Source organism: Notamacropus eugenii, chromosome 5 (assembly GCF_028372415.1).
Source record: "Notamacropus eugenii isolate mMacEug1 chromosome 5, mMacEug1.pri_v2, whole genome shotgun sequence".
Classification (NCBI taxonomy): domain Eukaryota; kingdom Metazoa; phylum Chordata; class Mammalia; order Diprotodontia; family Macropodidae; genus Notamacropus; species Notamacropus eugenii.
In genome coordinates this window covers 40,030,170-40,054,205 of record NC_092876.1, presented here as the reverse complement: position 1 = coordinate 40,054,205, position 24,036 = coordinate 40,030,170, and the positions used below count along the sequence as shown (strand labels likewise).

The 24,036-nt window shown below is 43.7% G+C and overlaps 1 protein-coding gene across 4 annotated transcripts in view; it reads right to left on the bottom strand.

Moving 5' to 3' along the window:
* The window catches only part of TP73 (tumor protein p73), a 174,207-nt gene that overhangs the window by 74,872 nt on the left and 75,299 nt on the right, over positions 1–24,036 (bottom strand). The window contains exons 1-2 of one of the 4 annotated variants that reach the window (XM_072608643.1): positions 18,198–18,724; positions 7,805–8,050 (exon numbers count right to left, since the gene is read on the bottom strand). The exons of 1 other annotated variant lie outside the window; for it this stretch is intronic. In XM_072608643.1, the coding sequence (XP_072464744.1) occupies positions 7,805–8,050; positions 18,198–18,218 (267 nt within the window). In that variant the 5' untranslated portion in view covers positions 18,219–18,724. Of the gene's footprint in view, positions 1–7,804; positions 8,051–13,662; positions 15,403–18,197; positions 18,725–24,036 lie in introns of those variants that run through there. 2 more of the 4 variants (XM_072608644.1, XM_072608642.1) reach the window with 2 other exon arrangements.

Here is a 24,036-nt window from a genome sequence, read left to right as displayed (position 1 = left end):
ATACTAATTATCTATCAGTTACCAGCTGGCTGGCGTGGTGAGGAGCTGAGTGCAGGGAAGGAGCAGAGGCCTCCTGCCATCTGCAGCAAGTACGGGCAGCTCCGGCTAACTGAGGGCCCTGATAGCTTCAAACAAGCAGGCAAGTTCCCTGCATGCCCCATCTTGCACGGTGGTGATGTTTCCAGGCCCCTCCTGCCTCCCCCTTTAAGAAAAAAGCTCAACAGGGGGTCTTCTCACAGCCAACCTAGGTGCAAAAAATCTCATTTCCAATGTTTGTCCCACCTCCACCCCCTGTATCGATAAGAGGCTAGGGAGGCCAACAGTGAGGAGCAGGCACTGGAATATTCTCATTACTTAGCTCAGTTTAAGAAACTTTGTCTGGAAAAAGCAATAGGTGACAAGCTAGAGACATGTATTTGTGTGTATATCTGTGTGTGGGAAGAAGGGAGCGGTCCTATGAGCCTCTGAAAGAGAGTGAACGATGAGACAGAACTTACCAATATAACAAGCAGTTTGGTAATGATCTGGGGGGCGGAGAGGGGTAGAGAAACGTATAGAATTAATGTCACCCTCTACTTTGTGGGGAAAAGACTATCCTTCTGATGGTTTGGCATAGATGCCTTTTCTTATGTCGTGAGTCGTAAGTTCACCTAGCATGAGAATGGGCCAGGACACTGCCCAAAGGTCCTCGAGGGATTTTCTGTCTTCCAAAGGAATCACCCTACTTGGTTTTTAGTCAAGAATTTTTCTGAAACCTGCCAGAGGCATGAGAGACAGCTCCTGGCACAGCGTGGGAGCGAGGCAACATTATCCCTAGACATGTATAGGATGAGGATGATTCTCATTGAATTGCCCATGTCTTCTCTTGCTGAAGTCTGCAAGGAAGAATGGCATAGTATCTATAAAGGACTAGGATGTATTCTAGAAGATCTGGGTTCAAACCCATCCTCAGACAATTACAAGCTTGGTGACTGACCTTGGATAAGTCATGTAATTTTCTGTAATCTCAGGAATTGTTTCTTTCCTGTCTCTGTGTCTCCCAAGCACATAATAGGACCTTGATCAATGTTGGGTGAATTGATTTCCTCATTTTACAAGTGAAGAAACTGAGGCACAGAGACGTTAAGTGATTTGGTCAATGTATATTTAACACAGCTAGCTGGAGCCTCGATTCAAATCCAAATTCTCACATTCCACACCCACTAGAATGAACCTAATAGAATCCTGATTATCCTGGATAATCTTGTGATTATTTTCTACACCTTGTTTGTACCTTGTTTCCCCCACTAGACTATCTTTTACCTTTCTGTGTACCCCCAGTGCTTAGCACAGTGCCTGGTACCTAATAGGCACTTAATAAATGTTTATGGAGTGAACAGATCATAGCTAGATAAATAATAGATAATATATATTAAATAATAACATATTAAAATAATAGCTAAAAATAGATAAAGCTAGAGCTAAACAGTTGGAGATCATTTGTCCAATTTGCTCACTGTGCAGATGCAGAGTTGGGATTTGAATCCAACCCTCTTAACTCCCAACTCCTCTACTTTTCTACCCTGCCATGCTTTCTCACAGAATGTCGGACCTTAGAAATCATCTTGTCCCATTTTAAGAATGGGGAAACTGAGGTCTAAGGAGAGGAAGTGAGTGATCTGTAGCCACACAACTAAGACTTAGAATCCAGGGCCCCTGGTTTTATCTGTGGCTCTTTCTACTTAACCTTAGGTTCGCTTTTGCCTTCTTAGAACTGGGAGTCAGGAAGATATAGGTCATAATCTTGCCTGTGATCTATGCTAGTTGTCTGATCATAAGTTTGTCACAGCTCTCTCTGGGCCTCAGTCTCCTTATCCATGAGATGAGAATGACATAGCCCTTACCTTATAGGGTCCCCATGAGAATAAAATAAGCTAGTCTAGGTAAATCACCCTGAAAACCTTAGAATGGTATACACACACACACACACACATATGTATACAATGGTATATAATATGTGCTGTGATGACCAAGGTCAGGGACAAGATGCTCTCCTACCATTACTGTTAATACTTCACACTCTATCAGTGAGTAGGTGGATAAATTAACTGCTTCTTGTCCTTGAAGGGAAATATTAGGATGTCAGCTCTTCTCCCACATGTTTACTGAAAGCATCCAAGAGCAGATGGGATGTTGGAGATGAAGATTTTTTTTTTCTTCAGTTATTATATATCAGTTTTGACTTCTCATAAGAAGCTGGTGTGATGACGGGGTTGGGACATGTTGAGGACTCATTTCCTCAGGAAGGAGGTTAGCCTTCTCTCAGTTGGCTAGGAGGTGGTCTTGGAGCCAGGCCATCTGGTGGCCACTGAGCTATAATCCCTCATATAATGGCAGAAACAAGGAACTGGGGAAATAATTACCAGAAGGAGGTTTCGCGGTACATTTGGGAGACCGACGCATCATCAGCTGTAAGCATGGGATCAGCTAGGGCTGGGACTGGTGTCTGGTATGGAGCCACACACCCAGATGGGACACAAAAAAATATGAACAGAGAAAACATCCCTAATGCAGATGGACAATTTCCCGACCTTCTTTGGTAGACTTGTGGGTGAATGAAGGTTTGGGGGTGGGGCAGTACAAAGCATTGAAGGATAGTGGGAATGTCTTCTTCCTCCCTCAGTTCCCATCCTTGTTCAGAATGGTTTAGTGGAAAGAATGCCAGATTTTAAGCCAGAAGACTTTCTACTGCTTACTAACAGCATAAATTTAGGCTGGCTACTTTCCTTTTCTGAGAATCAGCTTTCTTGCTGTAAAATGTAGGATGAATAGAAGGCCTCCTGTGAGGTAATGAATCAAATGTAGAAGGTGCCTTGAACCCTTTAAAGTGTTATACAAGGTGTCCCAAAGGTCCTAGTGCAGTTTTAAGTTTATATTGGCTTCTTATAGCTCATTATTTAATTTTAATTTAATTTAATTTAACTTGAGCTTGTTCAAGCTTAAAATTCCACTAAGACTTTTGATACCTTGTATATAAATGGCAAGTATTATTATTCTAGGGGTGGCAAGGTGGCCCAGTGGAGAGAGCACCAGGCCTGGAGTCAGGAAGACTCATCTTCATGAGTTCAAATCTGGCCTCAGACACTTACTAGCTCTGTGACCCTGGGCAAGTCACTTAAGCCTGTTTGCCTCAGTTTCCTCATCTGTCAAATGAGCTGGAGAAAGAAATGGCAAGTCACTCCAGTATCTTTTCCAAGAAAACCCCAAATGGGGTCATGAAGAGACAGAAATGACTGAATTAACAGCGACAATATTATTATCCTGTTCTCATTATCATCCACTTTATGGAGTTGTTGTTACAACTGGTCTATCCCATGTTCCTTTTTACCAGTCACTCAACCGACAAATATTTACAAATCACCTACTATATTCCAGGCACTGCAGTGAGGATACAATAATTGAAGACAGCTCCTACCCTTGAGGAGTTTACAGTGTTTCTGGGGAATAGAACAGGGCTGTCTATAGATATATACAATGCAGATACAAGATGATGGCCACTGGAACTAGTGAATGGGAGAATAAGGAAAAGTGTCATGGTGAAGATGGCATCTGAGAATTAAAGGAGACTAAGGGACTCTAAAAATAGTGGTTATATTTGATCCTAGAGGTGATGGGAGCCACTGAAGTTTCTTGAGTAGGGGTTTAAAATGATGAGACCCACATTTCAGGAAAATGACCTTGGCACCGGTATGGAGGGTGGATTGGGGAGAGACCTGAGGGAAAGAGACCAATTAGGGGGCTACCAAAATAGTCTAGTCAAGAGGTGATGAATGAGGGAAGTGGAGAGAGAAAGGGAGGAGATAGATATGAGGGATGTTGGAGAGACGTAAACGGCAAGATTTGGCAAATGATTAGATATGGGTGTCTATTCCTTTGCACAAGATGGAATGGACCCTCACCCCTTCACCTCTACTCCTTAGAATCCCTAGTTTCTTTCAAAGATCAGCTCAAGCACAGCTGCCTACATGAAGTGGATCCCCAGTTACTGGGGTCCTCACACTCCAAATTATTCTGTCATTTAGTCTTCTATCTATCTGCCATCTGTCTATCTATCAATCTATCTATAATACACATATATTTGCTATTTACCTTTGTATCCATTATTCCCTGAAAAATAATCTAAGTACTTTGAAAACAGAAAATGTCACTTGTGCTTTTGTAGGCCACCATGTCTACCTAGCACAGTACAGGGCACATGACAGATACTTAAATGCTTGGTGAATAAATGATCAAATGAGACGCATGTAGTGGAAACAACATTGGATTGGGGTAAGGAGGCCACTGTATTGAAGCCTGCCTCTGACATTTACTAACTGTAAGCCCCTTCACCTTTGTTTGCCTCAGTTTCCTCCTTTGTATAATGGGGATAATAATAGTGCTCACCTCATAGGTTTGTTGTCTCAAATGAAATAATCGATGGAACATACTTGGTAAGCCTTAAACAGGAAAAGGGAAGAGATTAAACATTTACATTATGTGTGTCAGGCACTTACTAGCTGATCAAGTCATTTCACCTTGTTTGCCTCAGTTTCTTCATCTGTAAAAATGAGCTGGAGAAGGATATGCCTTTGCCAATAAAACTCTAAAATGGCAATATGAGTTGGACATGACTAAAAAACGACAAATGTGCAAGGCATTGATAAGTGCTTTATAAATATTTTCTGATTTGATTCTCAAAACAACCATGGGAGGAAGATGCCATTATTATTTCCATTTTATAGCTGAGAAAACTGAGGCAAACAGAGGTAAAGTGACTTTCCCAGGATCACACAGCCAGTAAATGTCTTAGGCTGAATTCGAAGTCAGATACTCCTGACTGGAGGCCTGGTGCTCTATCTGCTGAGCTACCTAGCTGCTTTGGGGGCCATCTCCAGTTGTGATCTATATCTGGCCACTCACCCCAAATGGCTCTGGAGAAGAAAGTGAGGCTGGTGACTTTGAAGAGTGCTTGCCTCACTTAAATCCAATTCAATTGTTAGTCATGACATGATGTCATGGTCCTCTTCAAGAATGAAGGACAAACAATAATAACCCAGCTACTTTAAATACTATATAGATGTCAGCCTATTAAGTATCACACAAATTTCCTCTCTAATTATTATTTTAATTATTGGTATTGGGCGGGGAGGGGTTGCCAGACCTGTGATTTCATTATAGAGAATTCCCAGCAAGGAAACTCCCTTCACCAACATTGATGAGCACCTGGTCTATTACCCATATGGATCTTCCCTGGTGTAGTGACTTGGTTTGGGTCCCACAGCCAAGATGGAGGCAGGATTTGAAATGGGGTCTTCCTAAGTGCAAAGCCCTGTACCATGCTCTCACTCTATGGTTACGGCTATTATATTTTTATATTTTATGTTGTATTATTTTTGCTTTCCTTATTGTTACAGGTGGGTTTGGGTCCACCCCAAGGAGCTATGTGGTGGCCTCGGTCTATTCATACCATTATTCCTATCATGGACGGCAAGCTTCTTGAGGCCAGGGACTTTGCCCTTGGTACAGTGTCTGCAGGGAGCAGGTACTTAATGAATACTCGTTAGCTGTACTTGTTTTGTCTGTATTTATATGCAGGCGCATTGTCCTTCCCCAGTAGAATGCCTTTGTTTTCACCCTTTTTTCTGAATCCCCAGATTCTAGCATGGTGCCTGGCACACAGCAGGCACTTAATAGATGTTAGGTTCCTTGATTGTTGATGGAGTCTATTCCTGAGGGGAAAGGGCTCTAGAGCTAAATCTGACCAAGTGCACATGCATGTGCGCACACACACACATGCATGCACACACACGCTACACGACTCAGAACTCTGTCAGCCCTTTTCAGCCGGACACTTGTTGGTAAATCCAGGACAATATGCCAAGCCCGTCCCAAGGGACCCGGCAATAATGACAGGAAGGAGAGTAATTGAGTTCAGAGTTGTCTGCTATGTTTGTGTTTGAGCGGCTGCCTCCTCTGGCAGCTGCCGGGAAAAACATACCTCTGAGAACCTGGCTCTCCCAATTCAGACAGTCCTGAGACACTGAAGAGCGAAGTGCTGGGAGCAACATGACAGTCGTGTGCTCCTTGGAAGAGAAAGCCACCGGGCGCTGAATTCCTCTGGCAGCCTTTCCTGCTATCTCCCTTCCTCTCTGCCGGTACTACTCTTACCCTCTCCACCCCTCTTTCCCCTCACGTTTACCTCCACCACTGCCCCTGCCCCATTCCTTATCACCTCCACAGAACCGCCAGTGGATAGAATTACAAAACAAGACAGTATGCTGGAAATTCAGAGAGGGATGCCCCGCTCCTTTGTGCTTGGCAGCCTCTGTCCATGTTATTTGCATAGGAAAGTAGGCAAAAGGCAAGACCTGGGATCCTCCAAAGGGGATGGGAGCTACTGGTCACTCCCCAAACACTCAACTCTGCACTCCACAAGGTCATCACCTGTCCCTATCAATCTTTAATCTAGGGGTCTCTCCATAGCCCCAACATCACAGGAAGCCAAGATGTCCTGCCCTCACCTATCAAAAGGGGCTACAGGATTATAGAATCACAGAGCTAGAGCCCACGGATACCTTTATTTTACAGATGGGACAACCGAGACTCAGCAGGATAAAGTTGATTAGTTTCAGAGGACCTCAGATTTTTGAGCTGAAAGGGGCCTTGGAGGCAATTTAGTTCAAATGCCTGACTTTATGGATAAGGAAACTGAGGCCCAGAGAGGAAAAGTGACTCTCCCACATAGCCAAGTGTATCAGTAAATGTGACAGAAGAGAAATTTGAACCCACGTCCCAAACTCAAAGCCATCACTGTTTCCACCTTAGCATGCTGACAAGCACCAATCGATTGCAGGATGTTGGAACCTCAGTCTTAGTAGGGACCTTGGAAGCCATGGAGTTAACAAGATTCTTTTTGACATCATCCCCAATGAGTGGTCCCTTAGCCTCTTACTGAAGATCTCCAGGGAAAGAAAGTTCAGATAATCCCATTGAATCTCAGCATATCATAGTTGGGAGGGACATCTATGGTCATCTCATCCAATCTAGACCCCAAAGGACTCTCTGTGGCAACATATGTGACAAGTAGGAACTGAACCATTTCTTGAAATCCTTCAGTGAAAAATAACCCACTCAAATCCTCAGGCATAAAATATATATGTATATATGTATGTGTATATATATGTATATATGTATGTATAATAGCTAACGTTTAAATAGGGCCTACTATGTGATAGAGATAATTTTTATCTCATCCAATCCTCACAGCAACCCTGGGAGGTAGATGTAATTATTATAATCCCCATTTTACAGATGAGGAAACTGAGGCAAATGGGTTAAATGACTTGCCCATTCCACATCGAACGGTTCTACTAGTTAGGAATATGTTCTTAAATCTTGCCACCTCTCAATGAATTCCTTTGAGTCTAGTAGCTTCGAGGTAGGGGGAACAGCTGTCCCTGCTGACCACTTTCATCATACACTCCCCACGACGTTAGTCTTCTCAGCTGTGGGATTGAGATAGGACTTTTTTCTCTCCCCCACCCCACTGCCCCAAGCAGCTGCTGAAGCAGAAGGACCGAATCAAAGCTCAACTGGCTGACAGACAAGTCTGCAGCTAAGATTTGATAACGCTTCACTCACTCAGACGATGCTAAAGTTCCCAACTCCATCCTGACCCCTCCTCCTTGTCCAGGGATGCCTGAGAGTGGCTCCGGTGGAAGGGAGGGGATGCAGATGGAGGGATCAAAAGCAGGAGATGAAGAAGGGGAAAGAGGAATCAACTCACTGTCCAAGTGGCCGACTTGGCGGTGCTGGACTGCTGGAAAGTGACTTCAAAGTGATGGGGGCCAGGGTAGTCCGTGTTGGAAGGGATGACAGGAGCAGGGGACATGGTGTCAAACGTCGAGCTGGGCTGGGAGTAGGGAGAGTGTGTCGGGACGCTGGCAGAGTGCTCTGGGTTGTAGGGGCTGGTGGAGGCCGCTCGGCTGCTGCTGTTCTGATCCATGGTGTTGGTGAGCAGATTAAACTGGGACTGGAGAAGGGAAAAGGGGGAGGAGGGAAGGGGGGGGTGGTGAAAAAAAACATACACAGTCAGTTTAGGAGAAATGGAAAACATCAGCTACCCTTCTTCGGGACCTGCGGTGTCCTGTTACAGACTTCTTAAAGGGCCAGCCAACCTCAAGTCATCCCAAATATTTCCTTGGGTCTCTCCCCTCCTCCCTAACCCTCCCCCCTCCCCATCCAACAGGTCACCACTTGCATGAAGGGATAAACTGACATGTTCACCTCACCCACTCTATCAACCTTCCCAGGTGCCAAGTTTTCGGGAAATCTAACCGAGCATTTAACGGGGTGGAAGAGAAGAGACCAAAAAAAAAAAAAAAAAGAAAAGAAGAAAAGGGCAAATGCTTTGCTAGCTCTGAGGGGAACTGTCTGGTAAGCAAAACATCCCTGACCCTTCCGTTATCTCTCCTCTGCTGGGTATCAGCAGCCTGGATCTTCCATTTCCCCCCCACCCCTCCTTTCACTACCCCTCTCTCTAAGAAGTGTAGAGCACTAGGCAAACACTGCCTGGATGGACTCCTGTCACCCAGGGGTGAGGATGGAATAGAATAGATATAGAATAGACCCACTTGATAGATGATCGGGGGGAAAAAAGTGTTCAGAGAAACTTGCCTGAGGTCACCCAGCAAGCCAATGGCAGAACCTGTGGACTAGACCTCAAGTATCTTGTCCAAGACACGTGAGACGCATTAGTCAAAAGGGCCCTCAGAGCCATTTAATCCAACCCCTCATTTTCACAGGTGAAGAAACCAAGCCACAGAGAGGTTCTGCGTCTTGCACAAGGTCACACAGGAAGGATGCCTCAGAAGAGTCCTTCAGACTCCCACGCTCTTTTCCTCTGAGGTGTACCAAAGCTCTCAAAATGTCAGGAACTGAGTGATCATGCCTCTAAGGGAAAAGGAGGGGATAAGCATTTATATGGCACCTACTCTATACCAATCACTGTGTTAAGAGCTGTCATAAATGTTGCCCCTCTTGACACTCATAACAATTCTCAGAGGCAGGTGTCACTATTACCCCCATTTCACAGACGAGCAAACTGAACAGGCAGAGGTTAAGTGACTTGCCCAAGGTCACACAGCTAGTAAATGTCTGAGGCTTCCTTTAGATATGAGTCTTGCTGATTCCAGGCTCAGCCATTTATCTAGTTGCCTCTAAACGAATCTCATGTGAAATGTCTACAAAAGGAGAAGCCTGACTGTGATGGGTTTTAAATGCCAGTCTATGAGGTTCATATTTTATCGTACTGGCAGTGGGGAGCCATTGAATGTACTTGAGCTGAAGATAGGCATGGTTAGAGAACTGCTTTAAGAAGATTGTCTTGGCAGCTGAATGAAGGATGGATTGGAGGGGAGGAGAGAGACAAGAAGCAGGGACGCTCTTGCAATTATCCAGATGAAAGATAGTGAGAGTGTTTAGAGTATAACTAGATCCCCAATGGTACGAGTAATGAATCCTGTGGTCAGATAGAGTTGAACCAGCACTATTGAAAGTCATAATAATAGAAAAATATGGTCATTAGTCCCAGCTCATATAGAAATATACTGTGCAAATTCAAACAGTGCAAGACTGTACAAGTAGAGAGAGGGGAACAGGCCAGTGAAATGGGGTTGAGATGATCCTTACGTGTCTCCTCTCCCCAATCCATCCTTCACCCCTCAGAGAATTCCTAAAGCTCAGCTCTGGGAATCCTTTCTATGTGCAACCTTCCCTAACTCCCCCCAGCTGCTTGTGTCTTTGACAAATCACCTCCCACTGATTTTTCCTATACTTCATGTGGGTGTGTTATTCCCTCCTAAGGAATGTAGGTTCCCTGAATGGAGGAATTATCTCTTTATTGTCTTTTTATTGCCTAGAATCTAACACAGGGCCTAGTGCCTCATGGCTGGCACAAAATGAATGCTTGCAGACTGATTGATTGGCAAGACCTGGACAATGGTTGGTTCCAGGATTTGAAGAATAAATGTGACAATCCAAGTTAAAAGTTCACTGGCTGAGCCTTCAGAGGAGATGAGAGAAAGGTAGGGCCCATTACCCCTTCCTAAGTCTCTCCAGATGTCTCACTCACTCCCCACCAGATCACTAATATACTCTCTATCACTTGCTTTCAATTCAACTCAATGTCTCTGTTGAATGTCTGCCAAATTGTCAGGCCTGCGTTCAGATACACCAAAAGGGTTTCCCTTTGGTCCTCTTCATTCTGCTCATGCATTAGGCCCAGAAGATTTGACCAGGCTTCACTGATTTTTAGTGAGTGTGCGGCCCTTAGTCATAGAGATGTAAGATAAAGATTAATACTGCACTCAGGCCCACCCATAAAAACCAGTGACTATAAAAGAGAAGGAGGCCCATGCTCTGGTCATTAACAAGGACAGCCTCAACAGGAAAACTTCATTAAGTCCAAGAAGTTACACTTGGAGAAGTGGACCTGGAGAGAGCCTAGCACCTGAGAGCTTCACCTAGAAAGTTTCATCTGGAGAGGAGCACCTAGAGAGTTTAAGACATGGAGAGTAACTCCTGAGTAGCTTAGCACCTGGAGAGTTGCACCAAGGGAGCTTGGATCCTTGAAAGCTTCACCTAGAATCTTAGCACTGGAGGGTCACATGGAAAGCTTAGCACCTGGACAGCTTAGTACCTAGAGAGCATAGAATCTTTCAAGCTTAACCTAGCATCTCTATCTATCTCTAGAGTGATACCTAGAAAATTTAGCACCTGGACAGCTTAGTACCTAGAGAGCATAGAACCCTGAAAACTTCACCTAGAACCTCTATCTGTAGAGTGACACCTGGAAATCTTAGCACCTGGACAGCATAGCATCTAAAGAACACAGAACCTTTAAAGTGTCACACAGAACCTCTATCTCTAGAATGACATGTAGACAGCTTAGCACCTGGAAGTTGACACCTAGGAGGCTTAATACCCAGACTGCTGCACCTGGAAAGTGAAGCTTGGGGAGCTTATTACCTGGAGAACTGAATCTAGACAGCTGCAACTGGAAGCTATACCTACAGAGACACTCCTGAATGATACCCAACAAGCAAACTCCTAAAGAAGATAGCACTGAGGGAATGGCATCTGCAAGGTGACATCTAGAGAGTTAATTACCTGTGGAACTGGACCTATATTGCACCAATGGGTGGTATAGGATGGGCACCTCAATGGTGCTGTGCATACAGCTCTAGGTCTGGAGTCAGGAAGACCTGAGTTCAAGTCTAGCCAGACACTAACTAGTGGTGTGAGCCAGGTGGTTCCCCTTACCTTGGTTCCTATCTCAGCTTCCTCATCTTTAGAATGGGAATAATAATAACACATGTCTCCTGGGGTTGTTGAGAGGAGCAAATAAGATAACGTTTGTACAGGGCTTAGTGTGGTACCTGGCACATTGTAGGTGCTTGATAGAACCTTATTCCCTTCCTTCCTGCACCTGGAGAGTCTAGCAACTGGACAACGGGATATGCACAGCTACACCTGCAGAACTGCACCTGGCAATGAATGTGTTTCTGGAGTTTTTATATAGAGGAAAAGGCTGTGTGAATGTATTACGTATGTGTGTGATTATATATATATGTAATATAAATGCATATATGTATACACACAGTAATATGGTTATATATTAATATAAAACATATACACACACACATACACACTCAAACTTTCTAGATCTTGATCCTGCCTCTGAGATCAGCAGGTACCTGTCCTAGAGATCAGCAGGTACCTGTCCCGAAAAGAGATATAAAACAGGACCATGTAATTTGGAGCTGGAAAGGACCTAATTGGTCATAAGTCCAACTCCTCCTCCCCCATTTTGCAGATGATGAAACTGACGCCTGAGTAGTTAAGTGACTTGCCATACCGACAGATACAGCAAGCAGTTTCCTGCTGCTGTTCAGTCCTCTCAGTCATGTACCACTCTCCATGACCCTAGAATGGTTTGCCATTTTCTTCTCTGGCTCATTTTACAGATGAGGAAACTGAGACAAACAGGGTTGAGCAATTTACCCAGAGTCACACAATTTGTAAGTATTTGAGGCTGGATTTGAACTTAAGAAGATGATTCTTAATGACTCCAGGCCTGGTACTCTGTGCACTATGGCGTCACTAAGCTGCCCCAAGTAAGCAGTAGAAAAAAGATTTGAATTCAGGTTCTTTGTCTTCTGATGCTGCTATTTTTTGATCTAGGGTCCCTTTTAGCACTGACATTTTGTATTCTAAGGACATTTTCAGCTTTGACATTCTGTGATCTGCAAGATTTCTTTATTCAAGATAAACCTATCAATACAGCTGCCATTGTTTCTTCAAGCTTTCCAATGCACCCAAGGGTATCTAGTATACTACTGGGTCATTCTTCCCAGGTCACTTCTTGCCCCTACATTTGACCATGCTTGGGATATACTCACTCTACCTTGGGATTGGGATACCCCAGCTTTGCTGGAAATCTCACTAGAAAGCTTTTCAGGGCAGCATGAGTTGACCAGTATGTTTCTGGACCACATTCATCTCTTTCTTGACTGCCAAATTTTTGGCAGGGCTCAATTTCCAAAGGGCCCCAGTAACAAATCTGCCCTAGGCTGAATCCAGATATCACTACCTGCTGACGTCTCTTCCTTAAACCTCAGATTTAGAATTCAGATTTGAACTGTTTGAAAAGGTGTGAATTCACCTAGTCCACGTTTCTAGGCACCCACTTGTATGCATCCAAAGTTCCTTGCAGCTCTAACATTTTATGATTCTCCAATCTCCAAGCCAAACTGGAAGCAAAATGAAGAAGAGTTGAGGAAAGGGACACCACTTCTGGCATTGACTCAAATCCCCAGCTTCTGAGTTAGGTCAGTAAGAAGATCAACCAACTATTGCACAGTTCATTGCTGACAAAGTTCCCTAACAATCACTTTCCTGGCTGCTAGAATCCTGCAGTTGGGAACTTTAATGGGAACATAAGGCTCTCTTCAATGGGGTAAGCCCAAGACTGAGAAGAGGTAAATTCACAACTCATAAAAGGAAAAAGATGGCTAGGAGTCACAGTGCACAAAGTTCTAGGCCTGGAATCAGGAAGACCTGAGTGCAAATCCCTTTACCTGTCTACCTCAGTTTCCTCAACTGTAAAACGAGGATGATAATAATAGCACCTCTCCTCCCAGGGTTATTGAAGTAAAGTGCTGGGCACATAGTAGGTATTTGACAAACGTTTGCTCCCTCCCTCTTCTCTTCTTGGGGCATGCCAATACACTCACAACAACCCTTCAATGTAGAAAATGCTTTTTACAGATGAGAGAACTGAGGCAGAGAGGCTTGCCTAGGGTCTCACAGCTAATATACAGCTGGGACTCAGACTCAGTTTTCTTAATCCAAGATGAAAGCTCCTTCCTGTGAACTATACTGTAGTTAAGCTGCTCCCACTCAAGTCTTCTGCAGACTAGGAGACTTTGCTAAATGTTTCTCAGTCACAAAATTTGAAAGCTGAAATGAACCTCAGCTGCCATCTAGTCTAACCATCCATGAAAGAAATCTGCTATTTCAACCTATAGGACAAGTAGTCATCCAGCTTCTTACTTGAAGACTTAGCAATGAGAGAGAACCCACCAGGTGGTCAAGGGACTCCCCCTCTGAGCCTCAGTCTGTTCCACTGTAAAATGAGGGGTGGGATGTGATGGATCTCCATCCGATGACCTCCTGAATCAGATTTTGGACAGCTCTCCTTGTTTTTCCTGAACTTATTAAACATAGACCTATGACTTCTAGCTCTGCCCTTTGGGGCCGAGGAGAATAGATCCAATCCTTCTGCATGACAGACCTTCAAAGACGAACATATATCACGCCCACCCAATCTTGTTATTGTTGCATGGTAACTCTGGGGTTCTATATGGTTTGTTGAGGTAGAACGTTCTCTCTGATCTCTTTCCATCTAGAATGATCTGAACTAGGAGTTCCAGGGAGAAGGAGGAGCACCCCATATTTCTGTCATCTTAATCCAGTCCCTAGCACTGTTCCATGTAGGTAGGAAGGGAGGGGTTGACTAAGCCGAAGGAACAAATCATGGGTCAGACAGAGGTGCCAAAGAGTGGGTCTGAGATCTGGCAAAGATTCCTTTCCTGTTACATAGCTGGCCATGCTCAGGCAGATGCATCCCCCTCTCCCCACCAACACACGCACTCACACACACACACACACACACACACACACACAAGCCCCTTCCTTCCTGCACACACAGACACTCGCACATTCCTGAGGGTGTGCTGGTCTCTTCATCAGTCTCTCCCCACCCTTGGCAGCTCCTTTACATTTCACATGGGTTAGTCTATGGACAATGGGGTCAAGACTCACAGTCCTCAACCCTGGGCAGAGAGGATGTGCTCGGTGTCTCTCCCACACCTCTCCCCCTCCTTCATTCTTCTTCCTTTTATCTTTCTCTTTGTGGAAGACTCACACCTTATCAGAAGAGAAGTATGGCCAGATGGGGCATCTATAACCTTCAGCCTGTTCCAGAATTGTCAGTTTTCAGCCAGAGTTAGGTTACTAGAAGGGGTCTTTAAATGCAAAAAAGGCAGGTTTGGAAACCAAGGTCTGGCACAACCTTTCTACGAAACCCCTGGGAATTAAATTCCCCTTTCCTGAGGCTCTTTTTTTCTCATCTGTAAAATGGAGGCATTGGCCTAGTTGATACATACATCCAAAGTTCTTTGCGGCTCTAACATTTTATGATTCTCCACTCTCCAAGCCAAATTGGGAGCAAAATGAAGAAGAGTTGAGGAAAGGGACACCACTTCTGAAGTTATAGGGTTCTGGAGTTTAAGGTGACTATAGAGACCTAGTCCAGCTCGTTCCTTTGATTAGCAGCATCTCACAGTAGAAAGAACACTGGACTTGTAATCAGGAAGACCTGGGTTCAAATCCTAACTAAGATACTTAGCTGTCTGCCTTGTAAGTCTCTTAACCTCTCTGGGACTCAGTTTCCTCATTTGTAAAATGAGGGATTGCATTTACTGGCCTGTGAAGTTTCTTCCGGACCTCTATTTATGATACTATGAAACTGAGGTACCAGGAAGTTAAGTGACTTACCCAGGGTCATACAGGATATAAGTAGCAAGGCCAAGATTGTGACTTATATTCAGGGGTCCCTATACCATCTTCTCCTATGGTCAATCCTGCAGAAGCACCAGCCCTCTCAGGGACATTCATTACTTCTCTCTCCATGTCCTAATAGCTCTCTTTGCCCTCCTTCTTCCCTTGCCCAACCAGTGACTGGGGAAAAGATATCTTTACTTCCCAAGTGACATCACTTCATGCCTTTATTGTCAACATTAGAAAAAAACTTTTTTTTTAAATCCCATAATGAGAAGTCATTTCAGTTGCCCAAATTTGAATCACAATCACAGAATCTTGGAATCAGAAGGAACTTTGGAGATCATCCAGTGCAACCCACTCCTGAACAAGAATCCTTTCCAAAACATATCCATCAAATGGTCATCTCCAAGACTTTGCTTGGAGACCTCCAATGAGGGGAGATTCACTACCTCCCAAGGCAGCCCATTCTACTTAAAGGCAGCTTCCATTGGCAGGACGTTATTTGTTTTTTGTTTTTTTCCCTCTTCCATCAAGTCTAAATCTGCCTTTTTGCAACTTCCACCCACAGCTCCCGGTTCTTCTCCCTGGGGCTAAGCAGAGTAATCCCTCTTATACATGACAGTTCTTCAAAAACCCAAAGACAGTTATCACTTCTCCCACTAAGTCTTTTCCTCTTCAGGTGAAATGTCTCCAGTTCCTTCAACCACCCAATGCCCCACGTCATTCTGACATTCTTCCTCTGGATGCTCTGCACCTTATCAACATCCTTCCTAACATATGACACCCAGAAATGGATGCAGCTCAAGTACTTGATGGTCCAGACAGACTGGCCTTCTGGCAGGCCCCAGGAGATCACATCATATCTCCTGTCTCCATGCATTTGCACATCAATTTCTAGAATGTCCTCCCTCCTAACCTTGGTCTCTTAGGATCTCTGACTTTATCTGAGGTTCAACTCAAGTGCTAGTTCTTACAAATGGCCTCCTTGCCCATCCTCCAGCTGATAGGACATCTTTTTCTGAAATGCTTTGTATATATTTTGTATTATGTAGCTCCCTGTAAACTCTTTGATGGCATGGTCTGTTGTATTTTGTCTTTGTATCCTAGCTGAAGGTATTTAATGAATGAGTAAGGAAGGAAGGAAGGGAGGGAGGAAGGAAGGGAAGAAAGGAAGAAGAAAAGAAAAAAAGGAAGGAAGAAAGAAGAAAAGGAAAGAAAGGAAGGAAGGGGAGAAGGAAGGAAGGATGAAAGGAAGAAATGAAGGAAGGAAGGAAGGAAAGAAGGAAGGAAATCTGACCAGGGCTCAAAACATCCTCTTGGTCCAAGCCACACTGACCTACGGGAATTCTGACCCAATGATCCACTGAAAACCCATATTGAGAATCCATAGAGGTCTTTCTGACTCCACTGGCGTAGCTTTTGAATACCTACCAGCCTCCCAAGGCCAGTTCTCAGCACTCTAGCTCTTCTTAGCTCTTGCTGTGTTGTCAGAAAGTCAGATTAGGGGAAGCTCCAGATGAAGCTCATTTCCTGACCGATGCTGGAATCCAACCATGCAGCAATAACAAGACCTGAGTCCCCACAGTTTGAAAAGGGAGGAACTGCAGTTTTAGGAGAAGGCATTCACATTTTAACTTGTCTACATTTTAAAACTCCTTGGCAAGTGTTCAGACGATTAGTCATTAGAACCCAAGGGAGAAGGAGCGATAGGAATCTGAGCGCCCAAATGTTGAAACAGAACAAGACAGAAACATCAGAAAGAGACATCTCGGTGATGTTTTCACAAAATAGGAAGAAATGGGACTCTTGGAGAAAGCCTTTCAAGGAAACCTGGAGAGCCCACATCTAACAGCTCTGACACTACTGGTTCTCAGGAATGTGGTCTTCAGGACCTAAGGAATATCTAAAATGAGCAAATTTTCTTCCCAATTCCTGACTCCAGAACCCCAGAAACAAGTCTGGTTAGAGCCAAAGGGAGCTTTAGGCATGGTCCAGTCTATTTACAAAGGAGGAAACTGAGGCAGAAAGTCATAAAAATGGAGGATATTAAGATCAACTAGTCCAATCTATTCCAATTAAAAGATGAAGAAACAGGCTCAGAGAGGGGAAGTCATAGCATTTAGAGCAGGAAAAGAATCTGGACTTCTCTGGAATGATGCAACTGGGAAATTGTGAGGAGACTGTATAATGTCTCTTATCAGTATAATTGCCCTCATTTTTGAAAAAAGAAAAAATTTCTGAAGCCTGATGAGGAAAGTGACTTCCTCAAGATGAAACAGGCAGTTTGGTGGCCAAGACAGCGCTCAAAGCCAGATCTCTTTGCCAGGTTCTGCCTCCCACGACCAAGGTCTGTAATCCTGTCTTTCTATCATCTCACTGTCTATTCAGAGGACCTTGAGGACAGATCGCTGGAGGATGTTGAGCAAAACATTTCCCTGACGCTTCCTTAGGTGAATTAGGTGCCCCTCCCCCCCCCCCCCCCCCACCATGAGAGCATCTCCATAACTCTCTGCGCTGATGGCCACATTTGATAGGAGAATGAAAGGAGATTCCTTATATTTCTTTCTACGTCATGAGTGTTTGCTTCAATCCAGACTATTGTGGCAAATCTTTAAGACTCAACTCAAAATCTCTTGTCACTTTGTGTAGCTTCTCTAAGGTTTTCTATATCTCTATCTACACATAATTATATATACGTTAGTTTATACACACACACTTTGGCGGGAATTGTGTGAATTTCACTGATTAGTAAACCTGAAAGTTCTGAATTACAAAGTCCTAGATGCCTCCTCACTAAGAATTTTTCAATTCTCTATTTTCCTCTCTTTCTTTCTCCTATCCCCCTTTCTTCTCATTTCCTTTCTTTTGTCTCATTCTCCATCCTTTCCCACTCATATTAATTCCTTCCTTTCTCATTTCCCTGGCCTTGATTTTCCCTAGCACTCTGTGGGTAAGACTGCAGTTTCCTCCCACTGGCTCCAAGTCTATCTGTCTGTCTCTCTTCCTCCCTGCCTCCTTGTCTCTCCCTCCCCTCCCACTTGTCTCTCTCTCACCTTTTTCTTCACGTAATACATTGTCCAGACTTGTGGGGCTCACCCCCGGCTCAGGCTCCCACCACAGAGAAAGCTGACAAAATTAAAGGACCAGGATCCAGATATCGAAAACCGTTCAGATGATGATGTTTGGGTCATCCTAGGCAATAAAGGGGAGGGAAACTCCCAAGTGAGCACAAGCACCCCCAAAGCAATGGGGGAGATCACTTAGCCCCCGTGAATAATTCCAGAGAAAACAACATTTTTTTTTTAGCCTAAAGGTAGTGGGCTAATTAGGACATGCCCTGCAGCAGCCAGTGCACATGTGCCTACATGCAGAAAAAGACATTTCCTGGGCTCAGCCCAAGCAAACACTGTTTAGCGGCCTCATCAGACTACACAGAAAGGTTGGGCCTGGCTGGCTGAAGGTCACTGCGCTTTGAAGTTCTCTAGGTCGAGGTCCTTCTTCTCCCCACTCCCCGAGCCAATCCTTTTGCCTTTGGATTTGAATAGGGCACACCAAGAGAAAAGTGAAGATAGTTTCTTGAGTTATTGGGAAGGGCTCTTCCCTGCCCACAAGCTCTGCCATATCGCATACAAATTATCACCTCTGCCATGAAGCTTTCCCAGATTTCCCTGGACAGTCAGTCAACAAGCATTCAGTAAGTGCTTACTATGTTCCAGGCATTGTGCTAATTGCTCAAAATACAAAAGAAGGTACAAACACGGTCCCTGCCCTCCAGAAGTTCACATTCTAACAGGGAATACAATATTCAAACAAGTATGTGTTAGTGTAATTAACACCCGAACAGCTGTCCCCACTGCAGACAACATTGTTCCCCTCAGAACTCACAAAGCATTTTTGAAGAATAACTTTCTAATGCTCACATTATGGAAAAGCCTTAACTATATTCAAAATGCTGTTCTAAACACTGGTAATAAATACAAAAATCAAAATAAAAGCAAGGCATGTCCTCAACTAATATGAATTTACATTCTTCAGATTCAAAACTGAAAGGCCATAGAGTCTAGTTTTTTAATATTCCAGGTGAGGAAATTGAGGCCCATAGAAGTTTAGCAAATTGCCCAAGATCACACAGGTAGCAAACGTGAGTGGGGAAATTTGAAACCAGTTCCTCTCACTCCAGAGCCTGTTGCCCTACTCCAATTCATTCATTTTCACAGATGGAGGAAAATGAGGCCCAATGAAATAGAATGACCTGCCCAAGGTCATAGAAGTTGTGTCAGAATCAGGAATGGAGCTCATATCTTCTGACACCATATCCAGCGTTCTTTCCACGGTGTAACACATTCTCGTCTGGTAATAACATTTCCTTTTTGTCTTTGTATTCTCCAGGTCTAACACAAGGTCTGGCAAATTGAAAGCACTTAATAAATGTTTATTGATTGACTATTTATAGATCTAAGCATTATCTGTGTTTGTGTCCTGTCTTCGTGAACTGTGAGCTCCATGAAGGTAAGGATTATTTATTATCTAAACTTGGTATCTTACCTAGCTGATGAGATATCCTGCACACAGTTGGTGATTAATATATACTTGTCAAATTAAATAGGGAGGACAAGATACCTGTCATTAATCATTTGAAGGGTTGTACTGTGGAAAAGGCCCCAGAGGGGAGAGTCAAAAACAATGAAGGGGATGTTTAAGAAGAGGGAATTTAGGTCTGACATCAGGAAAAGTTTCCTAACAGTGAAAGCTGTCCAAAAGCAGAATCAGGTGTTTTGGTAAGTGACGCTTCCTCCTCACTGGAGGTCTCCAGTTAGAGGCTGGGCAACCACTGTATTGTAGCAGGAGTTCTTATGTAGGTAAAGGTTCAACTGGATGGCAGGGGAGACTGCACTCAGAGTCTACAGTTATGCCTACTATCTACAGGAGCAGCTGGTGGGTCAATTTCCACTGATTCCCCATCTGCCTTCACTTCCTGTCTTCAAGTCCATTTCTTTCCACTGAATTTCAGGAAATGAAAACCTGGGCCAGCCCTGGGGACTCCAGGGATCACAGATTCAGATGGAGTTGGTGGTGAGCATGAACCAAGGGAGCTAGAGAGTTCCAGTGCAGAGGTGAAGGAGGAGTCCTCTTGGGGAAGTCATCTGCAGGGGGGAGGGAGAGGGAGATGGAGAAATGGAGAGATAAAGGTAAATACAGATAGACAGAGACAGATAGATGATGGATACAATAGAATAGATAGATAGATAGATAGATAGATAGATAGATAGATAGATAGATAGATAGATAGATAGATAGATAGATAGATGGGTGGAGAAATGTAGATACAGATAGACAGAGATGGATAAATGATGGATACACATACAACATACAGATAGATAGATAGATAGAGAGAGAGAGAGAGAGAGAGAGAGAGAGAGAGAGAGAGAGAGAGAGAGTTAGATGTGTAGAGAAATGAAGAGATAAACCTTAATACAAATAGAGAGACAGGGACAGATAGAAGATGGATACACATACAACATGTATATTGTGTTCGTCCTTCGTTGCCGAAGAAGACCATGCCATCAGAGAAAAGATGACATGACTTGCACTTGACTTTGTTTTGAGTGAGGGAGGGCTGTGCAGGTCACCAGCCTCACTTCTCCTCCGGAGCCATCTGAATCCAGTGGCCAGATATTCCTCAGGATGACTGGAGATGACCCAGGATACAACATGTACATAGAGAGATATAGATAGATTGTAGAGAAATATGCATAAGTACAGATAGACAGATGATGGATGGACATACAACATACAGGCATGCAGATAAGTAGACAGATGCATAGATTGTGGAGAGATGAAGAAAATATGCTTATAGACAAAGACAGGTAAATAGATATGTGGAGAGATGGGGAGATATGTATATGTAGATAGAAAGACTAAGACAGGTAGATAGATGATGGATGGATAGATAGAAATACAACCAGACATACAACATACAGATAAATGATTAGAGAAATGAATAGATTGTGGAGAGATACGCATATATACAGAGACAAGGAGAGACAGACAGATAGATGGAGGACAGATAGACATACATACAAATAGATGATGGATAGACAGACAAACAGATCAACAATTAGATGATAGATAAACATACACGCATAGCAGTGGTCAGATAAAATACAGATTTATAGATATAGATAATTATATAGAAGACAGATACATAGATAGAAACAGATCAAAGACCGATGATATGTAGAACATTTATTAAGCATTTACTATGCACCAAGCATTTTGTTACGCACTAGAAAGACAAATCAAAAAACAAACAAACAAAAAGACAGTCCCTCCTGGAGCTTATATTCTAATATGGGAAGACTAAACATAAAGAGGAGTTAGAAAGTGGGGCAGGGGTGGTGAGGAAAAGATGGCGAGGAAGTAAAGTGGAGACTTGGATATATTCAAGATAAGGTAAAAGACTGACACTACAAACTCAGAGTGGTTCCAACAGGTGGGAAGTAGAGATGATAGACCCAGGGGAAGAAAACCCAGAGAGACAAAGGCCTAGGAAGTGAATAATAGGAGTTGAGCTTTAGCAGGGAGATCTATCTGAAGGAGGGATCGTTGATACAATTCTGGGCTGTACCTGTACCTGGAGAAGGGACTGTGGACCACATATGCCTAGGAGCTACTGACAGATGAGGAGGGAAAAATTCAACCCAAAGAGAGGGGATTTAATCTCCTGGAAAGAAAGTGAGGGAGAAGATGAGGAAGAGGGAGGCCCTCGGAGAGGAAAAAAGCATCAGCACTGAAGAGGGCCCCTCCCTGCCTACGAAGCATCCCCCTTTTTCCAAATTTGGATCTGATATTTTTTGAAAGGCTGAGCCCAAGGATGTAGCTCAGGTAAGAAGGCTAGTTCCCAACATTACCCAGGGTCAAATAACACATCATTGAAGCAATACAGATTAAGGATGGGGGAATTCTTACTTGTCTAGGGAACTTGAGTCTCAAGAAGGAAGAAAGGTTTACTTGGTAACATGAGGCTTTCCTTGAGCAGCACACTATCTCCCCTCGCAGTGAAAAAAATTTCAGTTCCTGCAAATATGCCAATGTGCCTTCTGCTTCCCTGGCCCATGGGTCCAATTCTGGGTATCCGAGGAGTCAGGTAGCTTCTCACATAGTACAATACCTTCATTGTTCTCCTTCCCAAATACATTTTCCAGAACTTTCTTCTAAAGAGTTCACAGCAATATATGAAGTTCTTGCATCATAAACCACAGGTGCCCCCAAGTCAACAGTCTTTGATGACTGCACAGCCCTCCCTCACTCAAAACAAAGTCAAGTGCAAGTCATGCCATCTTTTCTCTGATGGCATGGTCTTCTTCGGCAACGAAGGACGAACACAATATACATGTTGTATGTGTATCCATCTTTGATGACTGTGCTACTTGTCTTCCAACAACTAGACAATCGATCATTCATTCATTAAGCATAAATAAAATACCTACTATGTGCAAGGCACTAGTGATACAAAGACAAAAAGCCCCCATTCAGGCTGCGAAGCAGCCAAACCTCCCTTCTGGATCACAAAACATTACCCCACACTGAACTCCAACTCCAAGTCTTAATTGTAAGAACTCAAGCAGCAGGAAATGGAGGTTGTCCCCTTCCACTCCCTTTCTGTGGAAATTCTCAGAACTTGGCCAGTCTCCTAACATACCTTCTGACAGTGGGCATTCCTTCACAGTGGATGCAGACTGACCCTCACTCTACCTGGGTTAACCTGAGATATGGGCACCCACAAGAGCCCAGTTAGGACTTGGTGCTGTCTCTAGCTCTCCTTTCTGTTTCCTTTGCAAGCTGAACTTTGCAATCCTTCCTGGGGCTGAGAATTGGACCTTGGGCTCTTAGCATGAACTCTGGTGATTCTAAAGATTATTTTTTTCCACCTCTTCCATCAGCATCCTCTTTTATCCTCCTCCTGCAATCTAAGGAAGATGGTGGTACAGAGGGGTGTAGAGAATGGAGAGCTTAGGCCCTCCAAACATCATCTATCTCTCCCTTATGGGCACTGACACAGCTGTTGTTTGACAGAGCAAAAAATAGACAAAAAGTCATGGTGGCCACTCATCACTAATATATAGGCATAATGTGTATGGCTCACACCTGCCTGAATACATACAATCTTCCCCAACATACAATTGTTTCTTGGACTTCCAAGCTCACCTGCTTAGATCACTAAAAGAATATTGTCGAAATTTAGACACTACTAATGCAGTGATCCTAGGCAACACCTCAAAAGGCACCTCATGGTCTGTTTCACCATAGAAAAGGAGTTCTGGAATCATGTGGATCCAAGGTCAATACCAGACTTCTCTATATTATTCATCTGTCTCCTTTTAAAGGCCCAGACAAATATCAGAAGTTCATCATGGCAGTTTTAACTCAGTATGCTATACCCATAGCTGAGAACTTGATTCCACCGCTAAATCAAAAGACAACAATGGGGCAACTTATCCTGGTTACGATGAGTTCAAATCTAGTACAGGGAATGGCACACCTCATTCAGGAAACACTAGAGGAGAAATGGCCTTACATATTAGAAACAACTTCAATTGATCGTCTTCTATCTCATTGAGTTGGCTTGGCCTCTCCAACCTCTCTTTGGTGCAATCATGTTTTCTTGATGAGGATCAGGTTAATCAACCCAACAACCAGTCAACATTTATTAATCACCAACTACATTACATGCACTGTGCTAAACTAGAGATATAAGTACAGAAAACAAATGTGTCAAGGAACTCACACCCCAACGAGGGAGAAAACATGTACACGTACAAGGAAATTACAGATTAAATATGAAGAGAATAAAAACAAATCATGAAGTAAAAGGGGCTTAAGAGGGAAGGT